Source organism: Theileria orientalis, chromosome 3, assembly GCF_000740895.1.
Source record: "Theileria orientalis strain Shintoku DNA, chromosome 3, complete genome".
NCBI lineage: Eukaryota > Apicomplexa > Aconoidasida > Piroplasmida > Theileriidae > Theileria > Theileria orientalis.
Genome location: NC_025262.1, coordinates 1,141,804 through 1,154,195, shown reverse-complemented (window position 1 = coordinate 1,154,195; position 12,392 = coordinate 1,141,804). Strand labels below are relative to the sequence as shown.

At 42.7% G+C, this 12,392-nt stretch overlaps 5 protein-coding genes across 5 annotated transcripts; 4 read left to right on the top strand and 1 right to left on the bottom strand.

Moving 5' to 3' along the window:
- Window positions 1-34: 34 nt before the first annotated feature.
- On the top strand, window positions 35-734 carry TOT_030000537 (hypothetical protein; the record flags this gene model as incomplete). Its single annotated transcript, XM_009693280.1, has 4 exons — window positions 35-115; window positions 146-211; window positions 281-422; window positions 454-734. 4 exons carry the CDS (start codon window positions 35-37, stop codon window positions 732-734), a joined length of 570 nt encoding a protein of 189 aa, XP_009691575.1.
- Window positions 735-836: 102 nt separating this feature from the next.
- Window positions 837-6,986, top strand: TOT_030000536 (chromosome segregation protein; the record flags this gene model as incomplete). The annotated part of the gene is given in 17 exon segments (XM_009693279.1): window positions 837-924; window positions 964-2,967; window positions 2,984-3,164; window positions 3,197-3,278; window positions 3,308-3,411; window positions 3,491-3,580; window positions 3,615-3,906; window positions 4,157-4,281; window positions 4,320-4,443; window positions 4,526-4,586; window positions 4,618-4,691; window positions 4,738-4,845; window positions 5,061-5,133; window positions 5,177-5,496; window positions 5,879-6,053; window positions 6,085-6,242; window positions 6,300-6,986. 17 exon segments carry the CDS (start codon window positions 837-839, stop codon window positions 6,984-6,986), a joined length of 4,746 nt encoding a protein of 1,581 aa, XP_009691574.1.
- A 968-nt stretch (window positions 6,987-7,954) lies between these two features.
- TOT_030000535 (casein kinase) lies at window positions 7,955-8,971 on the top strand (the record flags this gene model as incomplete). The annotated part of the gene is made up of 1 exon (XM_009693278.1): window positions 7,955-8,971. The coding sequence occupies one exon, from the start codon at window positions 7,955-7,957 to the stop codon at window positions 8,969-8,971; it is 1,017 nt and encodes a 338-aa protein (XP_009691573.1).
- A 241-nt stretch (window positions 8,972-9,212) lies between these two features.
- On the bottom strand, window positions 9,213-10,445 carry TOT_030000534 (uncharacterized protein; the record flags this gene model as incomplete). The annotated part of the gene is made up of 3 exons (XM_009693277.1): window positions 9,213-9,541; window positions 9,691-10,232; window positions 10,264-10,445. The coding sequence occupies 3 exons, from the start codon at window positions 10,443-10,445 to the stop codon at window positions 9,213-9,215; spliced, it is 1,053 nt and encodes a 350-aa protein (XP_009691572.1).
- A 127-nt stretch (window positions 10,446-10,572) lies between these two features.
- Window positions 10,573-12,050, top strand: TOT_030000533 (conserved hypothetical protein; the record flags this gene model as incomplete). The annotated part of the gene is made up of 3 exons (XM_009693276.1): window positions 10,573-11,232; window positions 11,357-11,506; window positions 11,616-12,050. 3 exons carry the CDS (start codon window positions 10,573-10,575, stop codon window positions 12,048-12,050), a joined length of 1,245 nt encoding a protein of 414 aa, XP_009691571.1.
- Between the last annotated feature and the right edge of the window lie 342 nt (window positions 12,051-12,392).

Sequence of the window (12,392 nt, the reverse complement as noted above, 5' to 3'; positions counted from 1 at the left end):
TGACAACTAAGTACTTTTCAGGTGCCACTACCACATGTTCGTGTGCTGCCTAGAACATGACTTTGAAAGGGGAGACTTGGACTCGATAGACGAACTGCTCCAATACATGATCAAGGTACTTTAATGCTACATTACACCACTTCAGCTGAACTGTATGCCTGACGCTGGGCTGTACGAAAGGTTTTTCGGAGTGTGCAACTCGCTCGATAAGGTTAGAAACGCACACATAGACACCGTGATATAAAGCCATAAGCATACACTGACATGTGACAATTTTCAGCCCCTGCTGGTACTGAAGCACTTTGACATCATTCGTGAAAATGGAATAAGCTGGGAGGAAAGGGACAGATACACATCGCAGAGGAGGATTAGAATCTCATTTGGACTGTATGAGCAGGTGTTTATATCATGTCTGAAGACAGGTATGTTTGCAGGAGATATTAAAGCGAATAGGCAAAGTTGAGCGTGGAACGGAGGCCATGAAAGGCCTTCTGGGAGCACTGAAAGGAGCCTATAAACTAATACCCTCATCGACCTGGAAAAGTTTCACCAAGTTGATGGAAACGGCTGAGGTGGATAAGTCACTAATGGCAATACTGAATCAAGTTTCGAGCTGCTCAACTCAAGTAGAAGGTGGGATGACGAAACCGATAACTGTTGAGATTCCTAAACACAAATCAGTAATAATAAAACAAATAGAGGGAATTTTGGATAAATATACCGATTCCAGCTGAAAATGTAGTTTTTATGTTAATATTCAACAACCGCACATTAAATGTGATGTTGCGACAAATTCATAAAAATACAATATATATTTTATTCATTCGGAGCGTATAATGTATATTAAGTATGTGCGCTTGAAAGGGTTTAGAACCTATAAGGAACTCGCCGTCTTTTCGTTCTCACCGACATACAACGCAATAGGTAAGTGGGAAGCATACACACTTAACAATTTCACCGTAGTTGGACTGAATGGATCGGGAAAAAGTAACGTATTTCTGGCAATCAGCTTCGTGCTCGGAGAAAGCATATCGCAGTTTAACCGGGCGAATTTTTTGTACAAAGGAGACGAGGCCTCCATGTCTGAAGACTTCACGGCCTTCGCAGAGGTAGTGTTTGATATATCGTCAGACAAAAACATTTCGTCGTGTCTGAATGACGCTAAGGAGCTGTGCCTGAAGAGAGTGTTCTCGGAGTCAAAGGATGTGTACACGGTCAACGGGAAGAACATGCGGCCGAAGGAATACAGGCAGCTGCTGGAGAGCATTAACCTGATCCACTCCGAAAAATCGCAAAGCAGCGACCTGCACTACGTGGTAATGCAGGGCTCAGTGTCGAAGATGGCAAGCGCGTCAGCAGAGGAGCGCCTGGGAGTGTTCAGAGAAGTGGCGGGCCACAAGTCGTTCGACCTGAAGATAGAGGACTCGTTAAAAATATTGCAGGAGTCGACGATAACATATAACAGCCTGGAGGGGCAGTTCCAGCAAGTGGCGAGAAAGTTGAGCGCACTGGAGTCGCAGCAGAAGGACCTGGATAACTGGAAGGGGCTGGACACGAAGAGGAAGGTGCTGCAGTGCAACCTGATGCTGCTGAAGGTGGAGGAAGTGGAAGGCAGCCTGAGGAAGGCGGCGGAGGACGAGGCGGAGCAGAGCAAGCTGGTCTCAGACCTGCAGAAAAAGTTCGACTTCCTGGACTCGCAGCTGAAGAAGCACAAGTCGTACCTGAAGTCGATCTCGGAGAACAGCTGCGACGAAAAGTCAAACGAATTGAACAACCTGCAAAGTAAATACGACCAGATATCGAACGAGATAAGAGGACTGGAGAGTGAAATAACAGCAATAACGTACAGCAACGAGAACTACAACAAGGAGCTGAGTGACCTGACCACGAATATTAGGGACACGAACACGTGTATGGAAAAGCTGAGTCCGAGAATGGCAACGGTGTCAGAAAGCATATCAAGAATAGAAATTGAAGTGAACGACTTGCTGTACAAAAAGGCGAACGCAGCAAAGAGTTCAGGACCAATCAAGACGTCGGAGGAGGTGCAAACGGTTATTAGTAAGCTGGAAAAGCAGAAGAAGTTCCTGAACCAGACGATAAAAGACCACGAGATTAACAACAAGAAGATGCAGGAGTCGCTGCTGCAGTGCGAAAACGACCTGAAAAGGATAAGAAACGACCTATACAACAGCGAGGCCGCTAAGAACAGGAAGTTGGAGTCGTACGAGAGGCAAAGAGTGGAAATGGAGTTGAGTTCAGAGAGCAAGAGGGCGAAGCAGAAGCAGCTGTCGACGGAAATGCTGAAGCTTTCGAAGCTGAAGTTGAACCTGGTGCAAGCGCAGGAGGACTTTAAGAAGGTGTCCTTTTCGAATCAGCAAATACTGGATCTGATAAGCCTTTGGTTGAATCAGGGGGGCAGAAGCAACGACAATACGAAGAGCAACAATACCAGCAGCAACAAAAGCAATAGCAACAACAATAGCGACAATGGTGATGAAAATATGACTGATTTGACGTACGAGCACCTGGACCACAGTAGCTTCGTGGGCGTGCTGATAGATATCATAACGGTCAAGGACGAGTATAAAATAGCAATAGAACAGGTGCTGAGGTCGAAGCTGTTCACAATCGTGGTCTCAAACATAGAGTACGCAAAGGCGCTGGTGAACTTCATAGAGAGCAGGCGGAGTAGATACACGACCAACATAAGAATCATCTCGCTGGACTTGCTGAATCAGGAGCCGGAAATAAGGAGTGGGAGCAAGGAGGCAGATGAAAGTGTGGTACCGCTGAAGGCTTGCGTCAAGTACGATCCGAAACTGGATAGCCTGATAGACTCGCTGCTCAAAGACTTTAACCTGGTGCCAGATACAGAGACGGCAATAAAGCTGTTGTCGAAAAACCAGAATTCAGTGACGATGAACGGAGAAATAGTAAGGAGTAGTTACGAAGAATATACAAAGAGTTGATTGATAGATAGATAGATGTACAAAGGCAGATAAGATACCTAGGGTATATAGCAAACAGATACGAGTGGTCAGCGTAACTAGAAAAAATGACAAAACAGTCGATAACTCACACTATTTACAGTTTTATCACAATGGCATCGTATCGGGAGGCTACACGAATTTGGGAGACTCGACGCTGTTGACATACAAAAAGTAACGGCAAAAGATGACATGTGATAATTTAGATTGAAAAACGCACAGGAAGAGTACGATAGCACTGAGAAGAAGATAAAGGTGTTAAACTCGGAGTTGGATGAGATAAATAAGGTTAGTAAAACGAAGAAATATAGACGTAGCTGCTGGAGGATGTGAAGTTACGTTACAATTTGACGAAAGAAGAGTACAACAGCGCGTTCGAACAGTACAACTCACTGACAATATCGTTAAATAACTTAACAGAGTAAGAAGTAGTAGAAAGCTAGGTTAAATTGTTAAAGTTATAGTAATAGGAACGATTCGAATGTTATAACACTATTTAGCTTTGAGGAGTCACTGAAACTAAAAATGGACGAAGATAAGCAAACTGAATTTAAAAATCAGATAAAATTGATCGATGATCAGATTAACAGGTGAAAAAATAAGATAAAATAAAGTAACGTGTAGTTTTAAGGAGTCGTTGAATGCAAAGAAGGACAGGAAGAGTAAAAGTGATGACACGGAGCAAATAGACGGGAAGCTTGAAAAGAACTACAGGAGTTTGGCTGCCCTGAAGAATGAAATGCTGAGTCTAGACGGAAAGAAACAGCAGCTGAAAAGCAGATACGAAGAGCTGAGCGTGAAGAGAGCAGATTTGTCCAAGAAGATAATAGTGAACACGCAAATGCTGAACGACTACAAGCATCACCTGGAGGAGTTGAAGCAGACGCTGAAGGAGGTGGAAACGGCAAAAAACAACGTAAGCTTAAGGTTGAATAAGAGCTTTTAGTTGAGCGAGGAGTTTTCAAATGACTACTTAAACGAAGCAATACAAGTAAGTGTCACTGCTACTATTGCTATTACTACTGTTGCTACTACTATTGGTAGTATTGCTATTACTACTAATACCACTGCTACTACTACTATTACTACTTCTGTACTAGCAATAAAAGTTAGATGAAACAGTAAAAAGCTATTTGAATATACAATTAAATATGTGTATTTTTTAGGACAAAATTGAAGAAGTTAATCTGCAAATATTGAAGCTGGAAAATGAAAATAAATCAAATTATTTTAAGTTGCAGCAGGAAACGAGTAAATTGAAGTCAATAGCACAGTTAAAGTCGTCAATCACGTAAGAATAACACAAGGATTAAATGTAACAATGGTTAGGCTCGCACTGAGTGAATACAAATCACAACTAAGTTGCATGGACGTTAAAGTGAGAGAAAGCGCAAAGTTGAATATGATTAAGGAGCGGAGTTTAGTGCTAGATCAACTAGCACAAATTAACAAAGTAGGCTGTAGTTATAGTTTTGAAAGCTACAACTATTATTAGTTAATCGGATGCGAGTGATGGTTTAATGTAAAATTATTAGGAATGCAGTTACCTGGACTACTCCAGCCACGTATCCTCGAAGGACTGTAACGATTTAAAGGGTTAGAAAAGAATACTAATTTCTGTTTTTAGACGAGTTTGAACAGCTGAGTAGTAGAAAGCATCAAATACTACTCTCGAAAGAGGAGATATACAAGTCAATTAAGGTACGACATGGAGTTGAATTAAGTGTTTAAACTGATTAATTTGTAGAAGCTGAAAACGGAAAAGGATAAGAACTTGGTTGACCTGGTAGCGACGACTAACGGAAACATTGGAGAAATATTTCAGCAGCTGGTCCCCAATGGGAAAATTAAGCTGGTTGGTTGCATCATAAATAAGAATGGTCGTAGGCGCTGATAAAAAAGGATAAACACAGAAGCGCAGAGGCGCATCTTCCAGGTTAGAAAGTGTAGCACAGTGATAGAGTCACTTCAATTTTTATTTCAAAACCTTTTTTATTTTTGGATTTCCTCCAGCCGTTCACGATTTTTATTTACACATTTGCAGAGTGCATCGTAGTGGACAACGATGAGCATTTCAGCGGATTGGACATAAAGGTCTCGTTTAACTCAACTTCAGAAGATGCACAAATAAATCAGCTGTCAGGTAAGCACACTGGAATGGAGAGCATCTTATCAAAATGACTTAGGGGGGCAGAAGACGCTGGTGTCATTGGCGTTCATTTTGTCGCTACAGAAGCTGAAGCCGGCGCCCTTTTACCTGCTGGACGAAGTTGACTCGGCGCTGGACGACCAATACAGGAGCAAGTTGGCCAAGTTACTGGAAAAACAGGCCAAGGAAGGGTCCCAGATAGTCGTAACGACGTTCAGGTGCGTTGGTATGGCCTATAGATTATTAAGGGAGCAACTGCTTAAGCCGGCTCAAGTGTTTTACGAGATAGTGAACGAGGACGGAACCAGCTGCTCTAAGGAGGTCACACTGAACCGAGCAATGGAGATAGTGAAGCAGGTAATTCGGGCTGTAAATTAATTTTAAATCAGGAGCCACTGCCACTCACGAGTTAGTGGAGTTCAGAGGACAATTTTTGGGCAAATACCCTCGACGGCCACTAAATAATAATATAATCAGTTCTATTCACTCTACTTGGTGCTTATATCCGGGTTTTATTGGAATAATGGGATGCTCGCTTACACATCATGGTGCACAAGCGCAAAAGTCGATATTGATCAGATTTCATTATTTTTAAATGTAGTTTTTAAGATCCCTGTAAAATAAAATTTGCTTAACGCGTGTTCTAGTTTTTAAGGTTTAAACAATGTCTGATCAGATAGATATTTACGGAAACGAGGATAGTGAAGTTAAGTGGTGGGAGGAACCCGAGGATTCTGAGGAACCGGGGCCCGATTACTCCTGGTCGCCGCCAAAAGTCGTTGACCTGGTCCGCAACGTACACATCAACAGGACTACCCACATAAGGGCGCCCTTCCACCACCGCAGATACCCCTACGAGTTTAAAACGAAGGAATATTTTAAGTATAAGGCGGGAACGGGTGTGGAAATCAAAGGTATTTGCACATGTTCATCATAAACGTGTAGATACGGAAAAGCCTGCTAAAGAGGCGGACAAAGCCGAAAAAGATAGCTCAGTTGAGCCCAAGATGAACGTGGAGCTGAACCGAGTCAAGAGAGAGGATCCGACTTACAGGCGACTTTTCAATAAGAAATCACTCAGGCAGAGGATCTACGACGGAGAGGTATGTTTGATGCTGACGCTGGCGTCGCGACTCTGCCGCAATGCACATTACGTTCAGGTGTTCTTCTACGACGACTACCTGGAGTACAATATCGCAAAGGACTACTGCCGCCTGTTCGGAAGACCGTTCGACATCCCCAGGCAGGACTGGGGAGGAAAAAACTTTTACTTTGGGGAGAAAATACCGGATCCGAGGCTGGACGAGGAGCAGGTGGAGATCCTGAAGAGGGACAGTATAAGGAGCCTGGCCAAGGATGAGGCCAACGAGGTGAGTGAGACTGACGCCCTGATCATGTCCTCGAAATACCTGGACGACTTTAAGAGGAACGAGCTGCTGAGGGGGGAGATTCCGAGCCTGTTTGAGGGCAGCGCCTCTGTGGTTAGGCAGAGGCCCAGGAAGGACTGCTGGGTCAGCTTCCACAACCTCAAGAACTACGGGCTCATGATCGACTCGGTGACCAAGTGCCCGCTCATCCACGTTCAGCTGCAGTCTGCGTTCCAGGTCGGCTGGAACCCTCACCTCAAGAGCACCGTTCTAGACCAGGCTGAGGCGCCCGCCGACGACAAGGCCGTCGACCCGTACTCGGTGTCCGAGGAGCAGATGGAAAAGGTGCGGGCTGCGTTATCTGAGAAGAAAAAGGTCGTGGAGGAACCCCTGCCTGACATAACAAAGCTGTTTAAGTCGAAAAGCTATGGAATCAACGAGAACTGCTATACCATCGGCGGAGGCCGGTACAGAATCTGAGCTCCCTGTCTTGGAGTTCAAATTTGAGACTCAAAAGGCCCGTTTAATTACACATAATGTGCTAGAAATTTTAAATGGACTGAATACGTATATATGAGCAGCTACGGTGGATGGCGTGGCCAAAAATCGGTGTGGCTCCCACGGCCGGCAGAAACCTGAAGTTTCACCTCTCAAAGTCGCAAATAAATAATAAAGACAACGCCAAACGTAAAATCTCACGCCTTTGAGCAGAAACGGGCTGCGAATGAAAGCCCTGGAGTACCTCATTAGAAAATTATAACTATGCAAGTAGGTGTGCCTATTAACTTATTCGGAATCGTAAAGATCTTCCGGAAAATAAACATACACTAAATTAAAAAAGCGGCTGAAGTGACGAAAGCTTCACTGTAGCCGCATCTAAATAGTTTAGTGCCGAGAAAAAAGTTCGTGGCACTTGGCTCCCGCGACAGTACGAAATCGTGCCAACTCGGAGATTATTAAGGCTAAACGAGGAAACTAGCGCAAATTAAAAAATTATTGAGTTTGTGCATGTTTCCAGGATATTTTTTTTTGAATCCGGCCGGCTCAGATTCACGTATGATGCTAAATATAGTGGGTAAAGAATTTTCATTAAAAAGAAGTTAAGAGCGAATCAGCTGAATTTACAAGCGGATTATTTTCACATAGTTTATGTAGTTAAGCCTATATCGGTTTCGTTTCAGTAGATCTTCCTATTTTTGTATTTTATATGTTGTTCACCTCGTTGTTCTACTGAATCTGCCTCAATAATTTTGTATTTTAATTTTCAACTCACATACAACCTAAATTATGGATAACTGTTTTTTATAAAATCACTTAAATTGTTTTAAAAGCCACGGAGCACTATTTAATCACTGAAGCGGACTAATTTATTTGCAATTTCATTTTCAAATTCTGATGATTAGTTCAAATTTTAATCATCTTTGAAATCTTTATACTTACTGGCCAAGATGCTCGGTAGGTCACTGGAAATTAGAGTCGGTGGCAAGTATCGACTCGGTCGCAAGATCGGCAGCGGCTCCTTCGGTGACATTTTCATTGGAACTCACATAACCACCGGCGAGGACGTCGCAATAAAGTTAGAATCTCATAGAAGCCGCCACCCTCAGCTTCTATACGAGTCGAAGCTGTACAAGCTGCTAGCAGGTGGCGTAGGAATCCCAACCATCCACTGGTACGGCATAGAGGGGGAGTACAACATCCTTATCATGGACCTCCTGGGCCCTTCACTCGAGGATTTATTTACAATATGTAACAGGAAACTGAGTCTAAAAACAGTGCTCATGTTAGCAGACCAAATGTTAAACCGTATAGAGTACTGCCACTCGAAAAACTTTATTCACAGAGACATTAAACCTGACAACTTTTTGATAGGCCGTGGCAAAAAGATGTCAATTGTTTACATCATCGACTTCGGGCTAGCCAAGAAATACCGTGACTCTAAAACTGCTCAGCACATATGTTACAGGGAGGGCAAGAACCTGACTGGCACTGCTCGTTACGCCAGCATAAACACTCACCTGGGCATAGAGCAGAGTCGTCGTGACGACATGGAGGCTCTCGGTTACGTGCTGCTCTACTTCATGCGCGGCAGTCTCCCCTGGCAGGGTCTCAAGGCCACGAGCAAGAAGGACAAGTATGATAAAATCAGCGAGAAAAAAATCGCAATTCCTGTCGACTTACTTTGCAAACAGCTCCCCTTCGAGTTTGTCACCTTCATCAACTACGCCAGATCTCTCAGGTTCGAGGACAGGCCTGATTATTCGTATTTGAGGAGAATTCTCAAGGATTTGTTTTTTAGACAGGGTTATCAGTACGACTTTATCTTTGACTGGACTTTCTTGCACACTGCTCAGCTCATGCACACCATGATGACTGAGGACATTGAGCGTTTCGAGAGGATCACCAAGGACCGTGAGCGTGACCAGGAGGAGACAAACCCTAGACTAACACTAAAGAACAAATAATGTTTATAAATTAGATTTTCAGTGTACACCTTAACTATTCTATAATTTATGCATACCGATTATGCTGGTATTGTCGGCGTTACATGTTGTAAAGCTGTGAACCATTTTATTACAAAACCTTTTTAAAATTTTGATAATTTTGCCTTTTTACATGGCTGTGCATGGCTACGATGTGCCTTTACAGGGATCATGGCTACAATGTGCCAGGCCACTCGTTAATCAGTGTAATTACCTTTTTTTCTCATTGTTCAACCTGTGCTCTTTTCATACTTCTGTACAGCCTTCTGGCCTCGTTACGCTTCTGCTTTATTGATATCTTAAAGAGGTGGCGTTCGTCATGTAGGCGATACATGTTGTGGCTCCTTGAAAGCAGCTGCAGCTGTTCCGGAAGAGGCTGCATATAGTACAGCGCGTCTACTTCCTTCTGCGCCTGCTCTATCAATTTGGGCTTCCCTTCCCTCCAGTCCCTAGTTACAGTCTCCTCGAGCATACGACCTAGTATTATTTCCGCTAGTTTCATTACTCTTTCCATCTTCTCGTCTCCGGTCAATAGAAGGGTAACCTTGCCATCTGCCGTATCATTGGATTAATATAAGTAGTCAATGTGTAATAACCATAGTTAGCGCCAATTAACATACATAATAGCAACATGTGTTATAATATCAAACGAATAATATAAGTAATAAGGGTAAATAACAGCAACTGTCTGGAGTAATTACCTTCAACTTTAAATAATTCTCTAAAAGGCTCAAAATTTAAAAATCCAGCCCAGCTTCCAAATCTCATGAATATTGAGAGTCCTGCTTTGTGCAACTTTCCCGTGTAGAAGTTCCTTTCGTAAAGTCCGTGCGATATTTTACTCAGGTCACATATTCCCGTTTTATATATCTTCGCGTACAAGTCCTTGGCTATTGCGAGGATTTGCTTATTGTAATGCTGGTTCTTATATAAATAATCTGGGTCATTGGTCCTATCGGTGTCCAGATGCCGAATTGCTATCTTTTTACTGTGGAGTGTGAACGGAAACACCAAGTTAGCTGACGCTGCCTCTATCGACGCCTTCTTACTTCTGAATGTGACGTAACCGGTGCCGTTACACTGGTAGGGGTCCAGGTCGTGAGGTTTACACCTACAGAACGACACGACTCCAAACTTTGAGAAGAACCTTCTGAGCCTCTCCTGAAGGTACTCTGGAGTCCTTCCCATTGGCAGGTTGCGCAGTTCAATTGTATTCGGGCCATACACGGAAATGACTTCCGACCTGGACCAAATTTAAAACGACTTGGACTTACCTGTCGTAAGGCTTATCATACATCCAATCGATCTTCCTTTTATCTATGTTCGAGGTCTCGGGATAATGAATCAGGCTGGTAGGATCTGCTCTCACGTACGGTTTTACAAAAAACCACTTCATCTTCGAAGCTCCGGGACATGTGTAGCCTGAAAACGTTGTTATTCTAGACAATCTGATCATTTTTACACACTAATCCCATTTATAATAGCAATAATTAATTTAAAAGACTTTAAATTTGAGCTTTTGTTAGCACGACAAAAAATACAACCTGGTATTAAATAAACACAGCTGTTACTTTTTTAATGAAATGAAAACGACTAAGCCTTTAAATGATTTGATTAAGTTAAGTTACAGGCGTTTGTTGCCTAGGAATCTCACTTATAAATCACATTCTATTAGTACATCCAACCATATCAACATTAGCCAATATGCCACCTGCAACTTTAACATTCCTTCAGGAATAAATCGAATACGGCACGCGTCAACGTCTTCCGTTGAAAATACTGACTCTGGCCAATCGGTTCGCATTGATTCTGATCCTACTGAAGACTGTCAGAGGCCTGAGAATCTTCTATGCACAGAGGAGTTTCTCAAGCTCCTGAAGTGGACTTGGGACAAGAATAGTAACCTTATGCGGTTGATACAGAAGTGTAAGGATGAGTTGACAGGATTGGCGATTTCGTCGTATCCCTTTAAAAGGCACGAGGTTCGTGTTTTGGTTGAGCTGCTTTCAGGAGTGCTTTCCCTCCAAGGCAATAAAACCGACATTGACTTGCTGTGCAAGCTGCTGGACTCCCAGAAGATTAACAATAAGTTAACCTTTGGACTTGATTTTTGTAAACTATTTTCCTCATCGTACGAAAGCATTTCCAAAGTGCACTCTCCCATGTTCACGAGACTTATGAACAAGGCAATGATGGTGGTAGCAAGGTACTTTGTCCCAAACGTAATGGACTCAACTAACGAGGTACTCAATAGACACCTATTTCACACAATTCTATGCACTTATGTGTGTATTCATACACACCGTACTACGTTGGAACACCAAAGCTTAATATTTTAAATCGGCTATATCTAATCGATAAATTTAGAAAAATTTAAACGGGGTTAAATTCGCATTCAATTCAGTCTCGGAGTCCATAAACAATCAGGATTTTGGCCTATTGGAACAGTGCTGTAACGAGAAGCTGTTTAAGTATATAAAAAATGGGATCGACTTTCTTAATTCGCTACATTTGAAGGTAATTGTTAGATAAGGGTCTTTAGTTAGACTTGTTATTCTTGTTATTATATTTGAGTGTATAATCGTGTACCAATTATTCAACATAGTATCACGCAATTTATGTTCAGATTAATTTAAACATAAAGTCGATTGACGACCTAGTTATGGATAAGTTCTACTTGACTATTGGAGGGAGCCGTGATGACGTTTTCAGCGACATGTTACTGAACAGGGCTTCCGGCATCAACCCCGTGATAATCACTAAGTCAGGTCCCCCGAAAACTCCCGAGGAGTACCGAACTATGATAATGAAGTGCTTCGAAAAGGGCGCCGTCATGAGAATGGAAGTCCTCCTAAACACCACCCAGTCGCTCACCCTCACGGACGAGGGCGGCGAGGTCGTGTGGTCCGACTTTAAGCCACTGTGCACGCATCGCCTCTGCTTCGAGTCTGAATTTAAGCTGAGTTCAGAGCTGAGGCCCGGTAAAAAGGTTGATTTTGAGACTGGCGACTGGGTCCTCGTCGACATAAACGGCGTTTTAAACAACAACAATCCACTTTAAGAGCAGATTTTAACTATGTGCCATTAATACACACATACGCAGTAGTATATATGCACAAACCATTACACATTAGCACATATTATATTAACTAATACGCAGTAGTATATACTCTAACCATTACACATTAGAATATAGCATATATACATTAGTATATATCATACTAACTCGTACACACCAATATACATTGTACTACTACACACTAGTATACATGGAATTTACTACACAATAGTATAAATCATATTATTGATCTTTAAGTCGAGGAGGTACTCCTACATAGGCGGCTAAGTGCTCAATTCTTCTACCGATCTTTCTCTGTTCAGAGATATGAGAAAGCCACCCTGA